General features: G+C 40.5%; 1 protein-coding gene across 2 annotated transcripts; it reads left to right on the top strand.

Moving 5' to 3' along the window:
- Positions 1 to 16,814, top strand: spock3 (SPARC (osteonectin), cwcv and kazal like domains proteoglycan 3). Of its 2 annotated transcripts, XM_085161662.1 has the most exons (12): positions 1 to 148; positions 320 to 442; positions 8,800 to 8,808; positions 8,908 to 8,947; positions 10,611 to 10,719; positions 11,440 to 11,548; positions 11,689 to 11,797; positions 12,033 to 12,146; positions 12,237 to 12,458; positions 13,292 to 13,354; positions 13,439 to 13,576; positions 14,598 to 16,814. In XM_085161662.1, the coding sequence occupies exons 2-12, from the start codon at positions 320 to 322 to the stop codon at positions 14,750 to 14,752; spliced, it is 1,191 nt and encodes a 396-aa protein (XP_085017788.1). In that variant the 5' UTR covers positions 1 to 148; the 3' UTR covers positions 14,753 to 16,814. The 2 variants fall into 2 exon arrangements, with proteins under 2 accessions (XP_085017788.1, XP_085017789.1); XM_085161663.1 differs by lacking the exon at positions 8,800 to 8,808.
- The last annotated feature ends 450 nt before the right edge of the window (positions 16,815 to 17,264 follow it).

The raw sequence follows: 17,264 nt of genomic DNA, 5'->3' as shown, positions 1-17,264 counted from the left end.
AGCTCGTGCACGCATTCGAGCGCGTTCCCGTTTTCTGCTGCGCACAGACAGCCGGTGCGGAGAGACGGTGAGGGAGGAGAGGCTGCTATTACTAGTGACAGGAACGGCAGCGAGCACATACAGTCTGGAGAGCAGCTGATGCGACAAGGTAGGAAAAAAAACACCAGAAAGCTCCGTGTTGATATTTATCGAGCTGACGCTCAGCGTTCGTCGCAGATGCGACGCAGATTGAACTGCTTCTGTTTCAGCGCGATTGCGGTGTCCTACAGCCGGATCCAGTGTCCTCTCTCTATCTGTGTATGCTGTTGTGTGTCCGCAGATGCTGAGCGTCGCCTTGCTGTGTGTGTGCGCCGTCGCCTTTGGACACGTCTCCGCTCGCTCCGAGAGCGGCAATTTTCTGGATGATAAGTGGCTCACGGGGAAATGGGATAAATTCAGAGATGTAAGTAACATTTCAGGCTTATATTATTATCGCCCCCACCACCCCAACTCCACATTATCTCATTTACGCCCCGCTCCAGCCCCCCTCTTTTCTCTCCCTCTAGCCACCCTCATTGGTTTGTGATCACGCGCTCCTCGTTTTGTCGTTGTGTCCAAGCGCCGCGTCACGGGGCCCGTTGTTCCGTTTGTCACACGTTCATCAGCCGCTCCGCTGAGACAGTAAATACACTAATAGCGATGCTGGGGTGATCCTTGCCTGTGAGTGTGTTTCCGCGATAGCAGTCCCTGCTTAGCAGAGATAGCCGAGGCCTGTGCGAATCACAAAGGCGCAGAGCAGTCTGTGAGGCACCACAGAGTCCCCCCAAAAGGGGGCCTAATTATAATAAGCAGGTATGAGGAGAGAGTCAGCAGCAGCAGCGAGGCCTAGATGAACAATGTAGAGCGAGTCCACTTTAAACCCACACACAGTGGGTCCCTGTGGGAATATTAAAGGAATATAACGCAGTGTGTTGTGCGCCTTTTGGTCTCCTCTTTTAACAGCTTCTTAACTAGCTGACTTCAAGAAGGTGCTGTCAGCCACGATTATCCTGACGTGGGTATTTAGGGCCACTTAGGGAAGTTAATGCCGCCACTGATTGTCATGGCACATACCAGTAGCCTCTGACCATGTGGTCCTGCTGCCAGACGACATGCATATGTCCCATAAACAACTGTCATTCTTTACAGGAATGGAAATTATGGAAATACTTTTTTTTTTTTTTACCTTGAGCAATATTTAAAGATTTTTTTTAGCTTGTAATTAAAGGCATAACATCTGTATTATACAGATAAAAAAACTGGAAAGTGTCCAATAGAGTTTAGGTGGTGTGTATTTGCTAAAAAAAAAAACCATGTCTTCCCTCTAGGCACAGATTAAATGGCTCCACACCAGGGCTGATTTGTGCAGGCTTGAACTTGTTCTCACACACAAGATGGGATATATGAAAAGAAGCATGTCTGCACATAACAGTCTTTATGTACTGTACCTCAGTGACTGAAAAACAAACAGATTTAACATGATAGAAAAAATATACTCCAGCTCTGAGTGGTTTTACCACACTGCTGAACAAATGCACTGGGAATTGTTACCTGAAGGTCCTTGACGTGTTTGATATCCGACAGAGAGGCAGAGCAACAAAAGCGCAAGTGAAATTAATTAATTAATTAATTTTTTAAAGCTAAGAGAAAGTGCTGTTTTTTATACACGGCTTTCTATGTAACTTGTACTTATTTGTCTCACTTTCTCTGCCAGTCACACTTAAGTGTGTGATCCCATCAGCTCAGGTGGAACCATGTGATACATTCAGGTCCAACTATTGAACAGGATTTGGATTATCCAAATAGAGTGTCAGAACCAAGAAGAGAGGAAATGTGATTAACTGCGCACCGTGTGCTATTTAGGATGATCTGACGTCCTGAGCTACAAGAAGGCGGTAGAAAGAAAGTTAGCAGAGCTTTGTTACTGTGTTAATGCATAAGAATTGATAGATAGATGGACAGATAGACAGGTGAGAAGAAGCGGCAGAGTAATGAGAGTGGAAAGGAAACATGAAAGCATGTAGAATGATTGTCGGTGAGCTGAAAGCTTTGTGTGCATTCACATCTGTGTGATTTAACCTTGAGGCTCAGCAGGCATTAGAGAGGTGCAGTGCAAAAGTACTGAATGCTCTGTATATCCATGTGTGCCTTTCATTTCCCATTTTAAGGTTGTGTCCCAAATTGTCTGTCTGTGTGGTTTTGTTGTTTGTTTGTTTTTTCTTTTTTGCACTGTTGCACGCAGTAATGTATCTGTACATTTTATAAAGCAGCTATGTTCAATCTATTCATCTTTCTTTCCGATATTTTGTATGCATTTCAACACTGTGGTTGAAATCCAACAATCCAAATATGGGTCCATTAAAATCTAAGTTTTTAAAAAAGAAATAAAATGTTATTCAATGCACCTTCACTCTGGAACTAGATGAAACACATCTGTTGTTAGGCTTGCTGTGTTTGTAGATCATTAACAGCTGTGCAATGCTTCTGGAGTCTAATTTCCGATTCTGTTTCTGTGCTAATGATGATGCACTATAGTTAGAGGTGATGGCAATTTGACTGATACAGTCGTGCATTAAGGAACACAATCACTTCAACAGTGTCACGCTGCTGTCACATACTGTGTGCACTCGCTGTACAGAGGTTAGAGCTCAAGGGGCCAGCAAGCAGCACAGGAAAGCTGCAACCGACTGTCACAAGACATCGAGCACAACTTGTGAATACATATGAACTTTGTTTTTGAGACATGGCCTACATAACATTTCTATACAGGAAGTGGTTACATCAGCTTTTTTTAAAGTTGGGGTTTCCCCTGCAGGGATTTAAACACTATTTAATTAAAGTCATGTGATTGCAATGCATGAAGTTGTCTTTTAACTGTTATAGCTGTCAAAGATTCACAAAGGACCACAAATGAAAAAATATTCCCATAAGACTGTGTCAAATGACCAAATAGCAGGCTAGGTTATCTTAAACATTTCCTCTAACTTTAAATGTTGTGAGTGTTACAAATCCTCGTGTGCATCTGCAGTTATGCAAAAACCACCCCTCGTTTCTTTACATTGTGCTACCAAGGATCCAGGCTTTCTTGTTTTTGTTTTTTTTAATGGTCTTGACTAATAGTTCTTCAGTCTTTCTGGTCTTTCAAAGTTTTTCATTGGACATTGGCTGCTTCTTCACTCATTTTCAACCTAGTCCCTGTAACTGTAAAATGTTTATATTTTATTTGTTAGTTTGTTTGTTAACACTAACCTATGAGTCAATCAAGCACAAAAAAGCACCTAACTCGAGGTTTGAGCCAGTTGTATCTACAAAGCAGATGACTTAGCAAAGAACCAAGTTTCAATTGTAAGATAAGATAAGATAAGATAAGACTTTATTGATCCCACAACGGGGACATTTTTGCCTCAGCTCAGGTACAGATATCAGAAGGAAATACAAAAATACAATAAGTACAATCAATGAAAAAAAGTAAGATAATACACTATATACAATGGTAGCATACACAGTATAATGTATAAAGTATGTTTAAGCACTTTGTTACTAGCAGCCTGTCGTAGAAACAGATAATTTGCTCCTGTTTCTTTAGTTGAATTTATGAAAAATGCCAAAGATAACTTAATTTGACAGATATAAAATTGCATTTTTGCACCAACAAGGTGAATTCCAAAGAGACACTAGCTGACAACTTGGTGTGTCACAACAGGTGTGCAGTGTGTACTTAAATAAATTTGAGGAAACTGTGGAAGACAAATGAAGAAGTGGGAAGCCTTAAAAAGAATCTACAGCAGATGAACAGTATCTAAAAGTTATGAGAGATACATCTGGCCCTGCAGTTGATCCATCTGTGTGGGATCATCTTGAAAAATAAAGCTGGTCATACCACACAATGATTTTCAAGCATGTTAGAATTGTACAAATTATTTTTCCTTTTCACTTGCAAGTATACCTATTTCAGTAAATCTCTGCATCAATTTCCATAAAAATGAAAAGTGATAACAGGTGGCTGAAGACTCGTTAATAGCAATAAAAACAAATGGAACAAAGTTGAAAACAGTTTAAAGCAAATTAAAAGCTAAAAAGGGGTTTTAAAAAATAGTGAAACATACACAGTTCTTCCACCAGTGCACTGGGATTCTGTGCACAACTTTTTTCCTGTGATTTTCATTTTATATGTCAGGCCTGTTTTTTTTTTTTTTTTTTACATCTTTCAGCAAGAGCCATAGGTGGGTTTCATGCTAAGTGCACTATATGGGATCTTGGCCACTGGTTAACTGTTAAGTCCTGTTAGGGTGGCTGTGGAGGCCTGGGGCTGTCTTATTCAGCACTGGTGCCATCTCAGTTTTTAGACATTCTGCTTCTCTTGCTGGACCTTGGCCTGCTTGCAGCACTGGCACAGAGCGAAGAGACTGTTAACAATTGGAGGAAAAGCACGATGAGTGATGCGTGATGACATTCACGCCAATTTATTGTGTGGTATATTATAGGAGGAAAATAACATCCTGTGTAGGCCACTCTCATAAGAGCAGATTATACCTTTTTGTAGTCGCTCCTGTGTCTGTGTTTTCTCTGTATATGTGTGTGTGTCTGTGTGTGAGAGAGTCCTACACTGTTTGTGTTGTGGAGTGTGAATGATGTAGGAAAGGTACAGAGCTTCAGGCGTTTTCCGCTTCAAAGCACCTCAGTGTAGATTTGTATGTGTTTGCGAGTGCATGCATGCGACAAGCTTGAGCAAGACGAGCAGAGCTGGCACAGCGAAAAAAATGTAGATATTTCTCCTGTTGGACATCAGAAGGAAGGTAACAAGGACAGGAAAGGAGGTCATTAGGATGCAATTAGAAGCACCAAAATCAGATCTGTGAAAATGTGAAGTAAAGGTGAGAAAAACGGTTGTCGGAAGCAAGATAGTCACTAGGAAATGTTTCTACAGGCATCCGGATAAAACCGCATCAAATCGATACCCACAGCAGCAAATTAGGGTATTAGCCACACACTGTTGTGTTTGCATGATTTGGTGCACATGAGGAAAAAAAGGCTGTTAGAACCATGAGGGAGAGCGAAGAGTAGAGGTGGAAACAAATGGAGAGATAAATTGAAAAGTTGCTATTTTCGAGCACACTCAGGAGACCTTTAGGTCTATTGTTGAATTTTAGGTTTTCTGTGTTTTTTAGGAAAGTGGGTGGCGGGTTGCATGTGCACCGAAGTGCATTCTTCCAGTTATTTGATGTTTTGTAGTGCTGACAGATTCTGGCACTGCAGTCAGGGCTGTGGTGATAAGTATGTTTGTTTGCAGAGCTGTCTGTGCATGGACGTGTGCTCATGTGTGTGTGAGTCCATGCTTGTGTGCGTGCGTCTGTTGATTCCATTAAGGAATCAGACCGCAAGCACTTTTGTTGTCTTGACTGGTCCAGAGGGCCTGGCCCTATAATGCAATGTTCTCATTATTCAGTCTCCACAGTTTGCACTGCTGGAAGGGGCACATCCTGAACAGAAACAAATACCTCACTATATGGCTTCATCTCTGCTCTGTGTGTTTTCCTACTGCTAAGGAAGACCTCAGATTGTGTGTGTAACTCTAAGCAAGAGAAGCAGATGCTCACCTTTACCACAGCGTTTTTTTTATCATTTGAAGCTAGAGAGACACAATGTGAAGAGTACCAAAGAGTCTGTAGTGAAGGTCAGAAGGATTAACATTAAAGGACAAGATGGAAAAAATTAATTAGAGCTAAGAAAGAGCAAGAGTTGACCCTATTCCTCCACACAGCAGGCAAGGAAGCGAGACACGTGTTTTTTTCATAATGGGGATGTTGGGGTAAACAGCTTCAGTTCAACAGTGTAAATCATTCTACATCACTGTCACTTATAGACTACAAAAAAAAGTAAAATAGAAGCATTTGCTTTGCCTTCATACATTTTGTATAATTGGTTTAAGTCAAGATACAACATTTAGTCATATATTGCAGGTCAGCAACTCTGTCGCTCTGAGCAGTTCTTTCATTGGTCCAAATACAAGACGTCTGCAGTACTGTGTGCTATGATTGCTAAAAATCTTAAACAAGCACATCCAAAGTAGATAATTTGGAATAGCACATTGCAGTACTTCATATTTGTAAAAGTACACTCATATTCCCAAACGTCCTGCCATGCCAGAGCTGTAAAGCTCAACTTGGCTGTCTTCTTCTTCTTCTTCTTCTTCTTCTTCTTCTTCTTCTTCTTCTTCTTCTTCTTCTTCTTTTTAAACTTCCTTTCATCTTCATTTAAGTTTTTAACGTGTGTTTGGTGGAGCACATTTGTCTTTGCTGTTGTGTAGTTTCTCACTGTGGCTCAAGCAATAACTGCTTCTTAACTGTAGTTACTCTGGCCTTCCGCTGTCACTGCTTTTTCACAATTCATCTCTCTCCCGTTCAAACCACTGCAGCACATCGCATTTCTCCATGTACAAAGTGATGTATGGCCAAAATACATCACAGCAGCACAATTAATCTGCTCTGTACGAGGGAGAACGAGAGGAAACTGTGTCCATAGAAATCAGAGGCCACCAAAAAAAAAATGTTTCTTTGAAGCCATACACTCATACCTAAACTTATTTATGTATTCTAAGTGAAATTATGAGTAATAGAAGTAAAGACAAGTGGCTTGTTATTTTCGTTTTCATTCATGTATTAATGTGCAGCAGACTGATGCACGAGCTAGATCACATTCATAATGTCTAATACTGCAAACATCATGCTGTAACTTCTTCTAGAGAGACACTTAGCAAGCCCATTTCAGCAAAGTGGCCTCCAATCACAGTCACATGCTGAAGAGTACTGCACAAAGCAAGCACGGCTTCACTGTTTTGTATTTGAGTACGCAGAGGAAGGTCATCATTAAGGAAGGCATCTCCATCAGTACTGTGGGGGTTTTTCACTTTGTGCTTTTAGACTTCAGCTTTTGAAATCTGTGGGATGTTTTTTTCTGTTTGTCCAGCTGTGGCCACAACAGCAGAAGGTCAGGGTTTTTTCCAGAAGCAACTTCTGTTTTCCAAGTTAAAAATTTGACATTATGGGGTTTTTTTGGGGGGGGGGGGCAGAGGTTTTTCCTACTTTGGAAGTCAAGTTGAGCCCATTGATGTATGAGGCGCTCTCATAGGTCCTGGGACAGTTTCTGATGTATTCACAGGTGGTTTTGTCATTCTTGTGTTGTGGTTCTGCTTTAAATGACTCCAGTCATAAATAGAACATGAACGACTTCCTAATCATTCCTCATCCCATATTTAGAGAAGAAGAAGAGCCTAAGTAAAAGGAACGCCACAGAACTGAACCATCAGTGCGTGATTTATGAATTTCCAACTACAATTTATCACTAAATTCACAAGGAGAGTTTTTGGTCTTTGTGCATTGTAGTTGTGCTGAAATGAGTCGTTCTTATAAGATCTTTAAAATATCTTTCTGATCTGTGGCATGGAGTTCAGTGGTTGCTTTTTAGACTTTAGAGTCATTCAAAAAAAGGACTTGGGTGAATAATTGGATTTGAAATTGTCTCTTTGTGTTTTCAGCTGCATTGCCATTATGTTTAAAACACAAATCCCTTGTCATAATTGTATTTTGTCATTAAAACTTGGAAATTAGCTCTAACTGCTAACAGTAAATTTAGTTTCATTTGTTGCTTTTTTTCTTTCTGGAAAGTTTGTAGTTTGTAGTGATTGCACTGAAAACTCTAAATATGACAGTTTTATAAATTAGTTGTGTTTTCTGATTACTGTATGCAAACATCATGTATGACTAAAAGGTTCAGTGCTAGTACACACATATGAGAAAAAACATTAATCTTTTGGATTTTGCGTTTATTCCTTGTAACGGATGTAATCTCCAGTAATGTGTGTGAGTGTGACTGAACGTGGATGATAAACACAACAGAAAGCAGGCAGGTGAGACGACAATAACGGGTTACCATTGTGACAGAATCCGAGAGATTGCGGTGCGGTGTTGGGTTTGAATGGATGCCCAGAGACAGAGGGAGAGACCAGACAGTGAGATCTTTGACCTTAGCAAAACAACACAGAGCTCACAAGTTCTTAAGCTCCTTTTACATTTGCATCATAAGCCAGTGCCCGCTGGGTGTGTCTCCATCTTGGCCTTCTATTAAAAGCTGGCAAATTGCTCACCTCTGCGGATTCCTTTTTTAGACTGTGGGAACATTTTCACAGGCAATGAACCGAATCATTCAACTACACCGCGGAAGATTTTAATAGAGCAGAGCATTTTGTAGGATGTTAAATATAAAAATGAATCACAAATAACTTATATTTTTGGGTTATATATTTTTATCTCTGTAAGGCTTCTTCTTATGCAGAGACCATAAAAAAGATCTCTTAGTTTGCAAATTTTTATAGAGGTGCTCTTATGATACCACAATTTAGCTTATCTGCTAATTATCCTTCTTATTTCTATCATATCCAGTTAGTAACAGCAATTTTACACACCTTAAATGGTGCAAAGCTTCACCAGCTGCACCACTATTGCACTGTCGTGTATAAGCATGTGTTGCATGAAACAAATTTCTCTTTTCAGTGATATGAAGAAGTATGATAAACAGCACATGCACTGACACACAGTGAGACAAGGACATCTTTTATCCACGGAGAGATACTTTCATAACATCAACATTATCTTGACAAAATCAAAGCATGCTCAATGATACCGGATGACACTGTATGCTTGTGTGTGTGTGTGTGTCTCCAAGTGCTAAACCTAATCAGAATTAATTCCTGCCTCTCTGTTTCCGTAATGCTTTCTCATAAAGGAAGTTGAGGTTTGTATGACTCTTTAATCTGTAGTCTGTGTACGGTGACCATGTGTAGTGTATTTGCTTAATATGTGATCTGAGCAGTATTTTCATGATATGTTTCAGGAGCCTGGAACATGGACTCCATCCAAGCCCTTTGATCAAGGTGGGTGTGAATGAGAAAGAGTCAGACCTGAAGTGGCTGTGTTAGTCCTAAAATAATCAAAATAAGAGGACGGAATAGTCATAGTTATATATTTACAACTTGGCCCATGTGTTCTTTGTGATTAGGAATTATAGGAGGTAATGTCAGGCAGGTTAAGCTTGCAGAGACTCATTTGATGAACATTTAGCATCTTCATCAGTCTGCAGATTTCCTAAATGTGGTCAAAATAACACGTGAGTGCAATCTCAAATACAAAAGTTGTGCTGTTTCCTAAACACAGGCATATGAAGTGCAAAAAATAACATACGAATAAAAACATTCCACATTAAATGTTGATGCAATTAGCAGTAAATTGTGTGTCACAAAAGTTAGTAAATCAGGTTTTGTACTTGATTTAAAATATCTTCCTATATTTTTGCACCTTGAGAAAAGAACTTCTAGAAACACATATGCAACACAGACAGTCGCAAAGAGTTCCCACGTCATGTCACTGCACCTTCTTTGTAAAGAGCATTAGTAAGTCGGACCCTTGGTGTATGCATCAATCTGCAGACGTAGTGTAACTGGTCAAAGCAGGAAAAAAAAAGATGAATACACTTTTAACAGTTTCCTGTTCTTATAGAAGTTGTCACTCTGTTTGGCATCCACCAGCTTGTTGAGCAGGTTGACACAAGCCATGCTCATATCCGGTGTATAAATATCATCATGGTGGCTCTTTCTTATAAAACGAGATTTTGAAGGTTTTACTTGTAAGCCATCCCCAATTATTTTAACTACAGCACCCAGCTGAAAAAAACAGGATGATTTCCTGTTCTTTTATCTTCTAATGTCCCATTGTATTACTGACAGTGCTAAGCTCTTACACACATCGAGGCACGTCAGGACATGAACTCTCACTTATCGCTGTATCCTCAAACGCATCCACACACACAGACATGTCAGGCAAACAATAGCATTAGATAGTGTGTTGGTGGGTGGAGGCAGGATAATCTTCCAAAGCTGCTCAGGGATTACAGTAAGGTTCTTTAGAGCAAAGGTCATTCACAGACTGTTCTGGGAACAGCTAAGGGCCTTAGGTTTTGCTCATAGGTGACTCACTGAAAGCTGACACAGGGTCAGAAGCAGCTAGCTTGTCTTTACTGGCAGGGATCATACCATCTGCATCAGATTCAGATCCAAAATCAGCCCCCACCTTTAGTGCCATATGCCTATCTGCCTGTGTGATCTGACAGTAAATCAGTTTGAGGATCTCCACAAGAGCACACATATAAATGACACTCAACGGATGCTGATGTAAGATCAGAAGTAGCTTCTAAAACCATTTCCATCTGTTTTTAGCTGCAAGGATACTTAACGGCATTATGGCTGAGTTTAGTGTGGGAGACACGTGGCCAGTGTACTCTGTGAATAAATACCGACTCAAATAAACACACACAAATGCACTTCAGCTTTAAACAACTTTTCACGTCACTGAGATGTGAAAGTGAAAAGAAGCACATCGTTTAACTATGAACCATTGATCTAGATTTTGAAACAACAAAAAGGAAAAGCTAACCATTGCTCGTAGTATTACGAATTATTGGAAACTGTAAATAGAGAGGCTATAAATGTTGCATACACATGTTAAAAAGCATGTTTGTGTATGTCTCTTCTGTATTTTTAGGCCTTGATCCAGCCAAAGACCCTTGTCTGAAAATCAAATGCAGTCGCCACAAGGTGTGTGTGGCTGAGGATTATAAGACTGCCACTTGTGTCAGCCAGAGGCGAGTTAGGTAAGAGTGCACACACACACACACGCTTGATATTTTAACAAGCCTGTGTGTCCAGCTGCCCCTTATTTTTCTTTTCAGATGTTTCCGTGATGAAGTGGAACATGAATGAGAGAGAATTTTGGAAAAAAATAAAATCAGAGTTTTGTGTTTTGCTTTTTTTTTTTTTAAATGTATGGGGCATAATAAGTAGCAGCACCAGAGGGGCTGCTGTTCTCCTTCTCTTCCAGCTGGTTTACTGGTTTTCCAGTCTCTCTTGCGACTGTTGTGTGACATTACAGTTTGGTCCAATTACCCGCGGCACTGGCGCTTTCTTACAATGGACCCAAAGTCCTGCCAAGTGATATGAATGGGCTTTGTACGTGTGTGTGTTTTTCTGTCTAGGACACTGCAGACTGGACAGAGGACAGTAACACCATACTGACCCCATTTCCCATTCTTAGCAACAACACAATTCCCACTACAGTGTGCAAGCAAATCAGAAAATAATCACACACAAATCCTAAATCCTCGTCTCATTTTTTTGAACGTAGGAACAAGACAATCCAGCACAGATCCAAAATGCTTAGAAAAGATTTAGATTTAAAGGAAACTGGGAGGGCGGGCCCGACGAGGCATTGTGATGAAGGCATCATTGTCAAATGGGACTTCATTTGACATGTTTCAACACTCAGATATTCAGTGGTTGTGAAAAACAACAAGTCTTTTCAATCTTCTCTCCAGCTTTAAAGATGCCAATCTGTACCAGAGTCCAGGGTCAAAGTGCACACCGTGCCCCGTGGTTCACCCCTCGCCCGTATGTGGAAGTGATGGCCACACCTACTCCACCAAGGTGCCTGCACACACAAACACATAATCTAATCACCTCTCACCCATAAGTCACACTTTTTTCATTTCCCCCTGATGAGACATGCATCCTGATTCTGCTTCCTCTTCTGCCTCGTCCCTTCTGTCTCTGTCGCTCTCAATCAGTGTAAGTTAGACTACCAGGCATGCATCACGGGAAAGAAGATTACTGTGAAGTGCCCTGGCATGTGTCCTTGTCCCTCTCAGCTTGAACAGAGCTCCGCAGAGAAGAAAGGTACACAGTTTTGCACACTTGAATGCACACGCTGCAAGCCTGGGTGGGGTTTGCCACGGTGTTCAGCCCCATCTTTATTATAAAACTCCTGCCCTGGTGAAGGGTCGTTGCGATAGCAAATTGCTTAAAGTTTCTGTGCCATAGCTGACTCTTAACTCCTGGTGTCCGTGAGGAGGCAGGAGGACATTAAAGTGTCACTTTCCTGTCATTAATCTTTAGTGTCACTATTCTGCAGGGTGCAGCGAGTCGGAGCTGAAGGAGGTGGTGAGCCGCCTGAGAGACTGGTTCAGAGTGCTGCATGAGAACGGCAACCACAAGAGGGTCAAGATCCAGAAGCCAGAGAAGAACAGTGAGTAGGGTGGCTTTAGTGACACACTCAGTCATAAACAAAAACTCTTAATATAGCCACCCACTCTCTTTGATCTCCCCCCACCCACAGAGTTTGAAGTTGGGACATCACCTATTTGTAAGGACCCTCTGGGTTGGATGTTCTCCCGGCTGGACACTAACTTTGACCTACAGCTGGACCAATCAGAGATCAGGAGCCTCTATCTGGACAGGAATGAGCCCTGCTCAGATGCTTTCTTCAAATCTTGTGATATAAACGCAGACAAATTTATAACCAGCTCTGAGTGGTGCACAGGCTTCCAGAGGTACACAGGTAAGGACACACCTGTTTTTTTACGGTAACACTGTTTGCACTGAATAATGTGCTGAGAGCTTAGTGGAAGTAACACAAGGACCCAGTTATATTAGTTTGCCGAGCTTTATTTGGAAAAGACATTTACATTAAATTAGTAAAATGATGACCTCAGCTGTCCACTATTGCAAACATGGTAAAGATTCAATTTAACTTTGGTTTTCATGCTCACTTTTTCTTTACAAATTATTATTAGACAAATTATTAGCAACCTCTGAAATGCATTTTAAATTTTACCACCTAAATAAAGTGGTTTATATTATTTAACCTAGCCATTTGCTTATGAACCTGCCTGATGGACTGATTTGTGATGTCTGTCCTGCTGCATCTTTATCGCTTTAATGGAGCAGTTTTACTTTGCTATTCAGTCTCTTCTGTCACTTTAGCAAGCCATAATCAACTGAAATTGTGCAAAGGTTTGAAAACAAGATCTAAGTTTTCAGTCTCAAACTTCTACAGATATAATAATAAGAGAGACCTTGTATTCAGTTGCAGCAGCCTTTTTTTCTCAGCACTGAATATTATTGTAGTCTGTACAGCACAGTAAAATGCAAAACAGTGTCATACAAAAAAATGCATGAAAAACACATTTGTATGAAACCAGGGATGAAAACTTGTTTTGGGGTAATAAAGGGAGACTATTTACCCACGAGTCACAGGAGGTACACAAACAAGCATCGATATGAAAGCACAAAAGCAGACAAAGGAAGGAAGATTTACGCATACAGATGCATTCCCAGAAAAGCAGACTTCTGCAGTCTGTCAACAGTGTGTCCCTTGTCGGTCTCTTTCAGATTCCCCATGCAAAGCAGAGCTGTCCATTATCAACAAAAAGCAAGCAGGCAAGAAGTTACTCGGTGAGACGCACGCAGAATCACAAATACGCGCACAAACGCTGTGCGGCCTGAACTCATGGCGTGTGTTTTGGCTCGCTCCTGTAGGTCAGTATTTGCCATCTTGTGATGAGGAAGGTTACTATCGGACCCACCAGTGTCACAGCAGCAGCGGCCAGTGCTGGTGTGTGGATCGCTATGGCAACGAGGTGGCTGGCTCACGCACTCATGGTCCTGCAGACTGCGGTAGGCAAGACATCCAAGCGTGTCAAGTGTGTGTGTTTAAGAAAATGAGAGACACACAGCATGATGGGAAAAAATAAGGGAGAAGAAATAAATCACAGATATCAATGTAAGCTCATGAAGCCTGTCATCTGTTTCTGTTCATCAATTTGCTGGAGGCTGATAAGAAGATCGTTGCCACTGCCATAGTATTTAGCTACATCCACCAGCTAGGTAGTTTAGCTTAGCACAGCAACTGAAAAGAGGGGAAACCTAGTGAGTGCAGCTCTTTCAAAGGCAACAAAATCCTCATGCTGTTTGTCCTGAAGCTCGATTTTTCTCACCTAAGCTTATCTCCACACTATTGCTTTAAGTATAAGGCCAAATGAAATCTGTTTTGGGCAGTCATGGTGATATCTTTGGCTTTGACTCCAAAGTTGTGGCTGCATCACACAGGTCCATTATCATTATTGTGCAGGCAAAGATAGTCCACTGAACCAAATTTCTATCAGAGTCAGTGGAATACATTCACTATGTGACTGTAAATAACAGTCAGAAGTAGCCATAGTGAGGTCACACATTGGTTAATGAGTGTTTTTGCTCTCACAGTCATAGCTTTTTGAAGCCAGACAACTCGAGCACAGGGCAGCTCTGTCTGCAGCTAATCAGATTAATTGTGAACATGTCAGTCACACAATTGGGTATAAAAAGAGGATCTTAAAGAGGCGTAGTTTCTTGGAAGTAAACATAGGCAGATGTTCACTCAAAAAATGCCTAAGAACTGATGTAGCATTGCAAAGAATAGTGGTATAAAATTCTTCCACAAAGATGTGAGAGACAAAGTCATACAGAAAGCATTTACTTTAAGTTACTGTTGCTACAGGTAGTTCTACAAGCTGCTGAATCACTGGCTGTACTTTGTTTTTCTCAGGGGTGCGTAGAGTCCTAGGAAAGCTTTCATTTTCATGACTGTATAGATTACATTTTTCCTATAAAAGTATCAGACTTTATTAGATGCAAAACTGGGTTTTCTTCCTGTTTCCAGGTGTGATTTTGGAATCTTCCGGAGACCTTGGCAGTGGAGACTCGCTGTTCACTGATGACGATGAAGACTCGTTTGTCCTCAATGACCAGACCGGTATGGATGATGAGGACATTGAAGATGAGGATGATGATGACGACGACGAATACCTGTCATAAATTAAAAAAAACAAGAAAAAAGAAAAAAAAAAAGAGAAAACTGTTTGTTTGGTCAAACTGCACGTTTCTAGGTGACTCCCCGGGCAGATACTTAATCGTAATAACAGCCTATGGACTACTCTCTGTGTATTGTTTGTTCATAAGTTAGAAAAAAAAAATCAGTATTCCTGGAAAAAAAGTTTATGATTTCTGTTCCTGTTTAAGTATAAAATATGAGTGGTTCATGGCACTTGTTCACTTGTGTGTCAGCCAACCAGAGAATATTATAAGGACTAATCGATAACCAATCCACTGCGTTGGATTTGGTCACATGTGCAAAGACCTTTCCCTTCATTGGACAGTCCGTGTCCTCCAGTCTGTGTCCTGTCTTTGTGCACCACTCCGATGCCCGAGTGTGTTGATGCCAAAGGCACAATGTTAAAGAGATTTCCCCCCCTTCTTCATTCCTCCATCTTCTCCCCCGCACCCACCTCTTTAATCCTTATCAAATGTTCCTGTTGTATAGGTGGGATGTTGATGATGTAGATAAGAGAATATTGCACTCTTTAGGTTTCTTTTGATCTTGATTTGTAACTGTGACTGTAACTGTGTGGAAAAACAAGATAAGAGTTAGACATGCTTCATTAGGAGAATTAAGGCAAAAAATAAAACCAACAAAAAATGCCAGTTGGATAACAATCAGAAGCGACGTGCTAGCTGTTTTCAATGAGACACAAATCAAATGCTCAGCAACAAGGAAAGACAAATTACTATATGGCCGGTGGTGGTGTTGGTGGGGTATTACTGTTATCTGGTTTCTGATCCACTTTAGGATGAGTACAGAAGATGAAACAGATTTGTCTTAGCATGTCCAATACTGCGTGATGTTGTTTTTATTGAACCCGAGGCCAAACCTTTGAGGAACTCAAAAAAAATTGTAAAGTGGCTCAGCCACAAATCCATGTGATTAAAACATGTTTATTGACCTTTAATGGGTTGATGAGCACAAAGAAAACCGCTGAAAAATTGTTTAAAAGATAGCGTGCAGTTGATGTTTTTGCATTTTCAGATACGAGTCTCTGACTTAACGTGTTAGCACACTGAGTAACAGAACAAGTCTCCTGCACAGCAGTAACAACATAGATCCATGCAGGTCTGATGACATGATATGTTGGGCGAAGGTTAAAGGGGAAAGGTGTGCCTTGTAGTGGTGGTCGAAGTCGGGGAAGCATGCTTTCTGGACTGACTTAAACGCACCGTTACACTGCATAAGAGCGGCTTCACTGTTAAGCCTGTATACTACTTGGACTTTGGTCTGGCATGTGTTTTGGGTCTCTCTTATGATGGTGTTACTTAGGCCATACTTCAGATTTTCTGATTTGTTACATAGGATAGCTAGAATGTAGATAAGCACAGAGATGCTTAGCAGTTAAGGCGTAAAAACACTTAGATTCTGCTGGATTTGAAAATGTTTTATATATTATACACTGGCTAGAGGAAGCTTTGGTTTAGACAGCTTTATATGAGAAGACAATGTTCATCTTACAGTGTTTGCTTTTACTTTGTTTCAAAAGCTTAATTTGTATCTCATCTGCTCTAAACTACTTATTGTGTGTCAGGGTTGAAAACTGAATCTGATCCCAGATGTGTATTGTCGATAAGTCACGTGACTGTCTATGCAGACCCGGGATCACCTAAGCTCCTATGTTAATTTTCATTGATTAATCTGCCATTTGGCTTCATTTTGGATCAAATATCTGTTGAAATTCCATGTTAACACATTAAAAGTGCCATGTAACTGTTTTTTTTTCTCCATCTCTAACTTTTGTTTTTTGCTCTCCTCGTTCGCTCTAACATGGAATTTCAATTCACTTTATGAACCTGGAAAGCATTTCGGTCTTAAAGTGTGCCGTTTCATGAGTGTAACAACGTGCAAATTATTTTGATGACCTCAGACACTGTAGACACTCTCAACCAATCACACACTGTCATCACAGCTCTGATAGTGTTTAAAGGTTATGATACAGATGCATTTTTTTACAGTCTATGTATGATTTGCTGAAATAAAAACTATATTGACCAATTTTGTCATCATCACACGTGTTGCAGGACAAGAATTTGCGCAGAAAAGCTCTTGTTTCTTTGTGAGAGCGTTTCTGTTCTCTATTTCTGTTCTCTTTTTCTGTTCTCATATTTGGGAAAAGAATGATACTGCTGAGGCATGTATGTGTGCAGGAGGATTGGGGCAACTAAAAAAAAGGGGTAGCATAAGAACTGAAACAGAGAACAGAACATTGTCAGGAATAAAGAAGTTGTGGTGGGGTTTTGTTTTGTTTGTTTGCTTATTTGTTTTTACAGTTCTGAAATCATCTTAGCTTCTCTAGCACACTCACAGAATTCTGGAAAACAGACCATAGGATAAGGTTTGGGAAATTATATATTACAATAAAAGCCCGAATATATTGAATAAACCTGGAATATATTGAATCAACCTCAAATATATGAAATAAAAGTCTGAATATATTTTCTGTCC

This window comes from Neolamprologus multifasciatus, chromosome 6 (genome assembly GCF_963576455.1).
Source record: "Neolamprologus multifasciatus chromosome 6, fNeoMul1.2, whole genome shotgun sequence".
NCBI classification, from domain to species: domain Eukaryota; kingdom Metazoa; phylum Chordata; class Actinopteri; order Cichliformes; family Cichlidae; genus Neolamprologus; species Neolamprologus multifasciatus.
The sequence above is the reverse complement of the archived record's forward strand: the minus strand, read 5'-3'. Positions and strand labels throughout refer to the sequence as shown.

Excerpts from the sequence above, each read along its gene's own strand:
- spock3 (XM_085161662.1), top strand. The coding sequence starts at position 320 with ATGCTGAGCGTCGCCTTGCTGTGTGTGTGCGCCGTCGCCTTTGGACAC. Across the intron at positions 12,147-12,236 it reads CCAGAAGCCAGAGAAGAACA|AGTTTGAAGTTGGGACATCA; the intron begins GTGAGTAGGGTG and ends CCCCACCCACAG. Across the intron at positions 12,459-13,291 it reads AGGCTTCCAGAGGTACACAG|ATTCCCCATGCAAAGCAGAG; the intron begins GTAAGGACACAC and ends GGTCTCTTTCAG.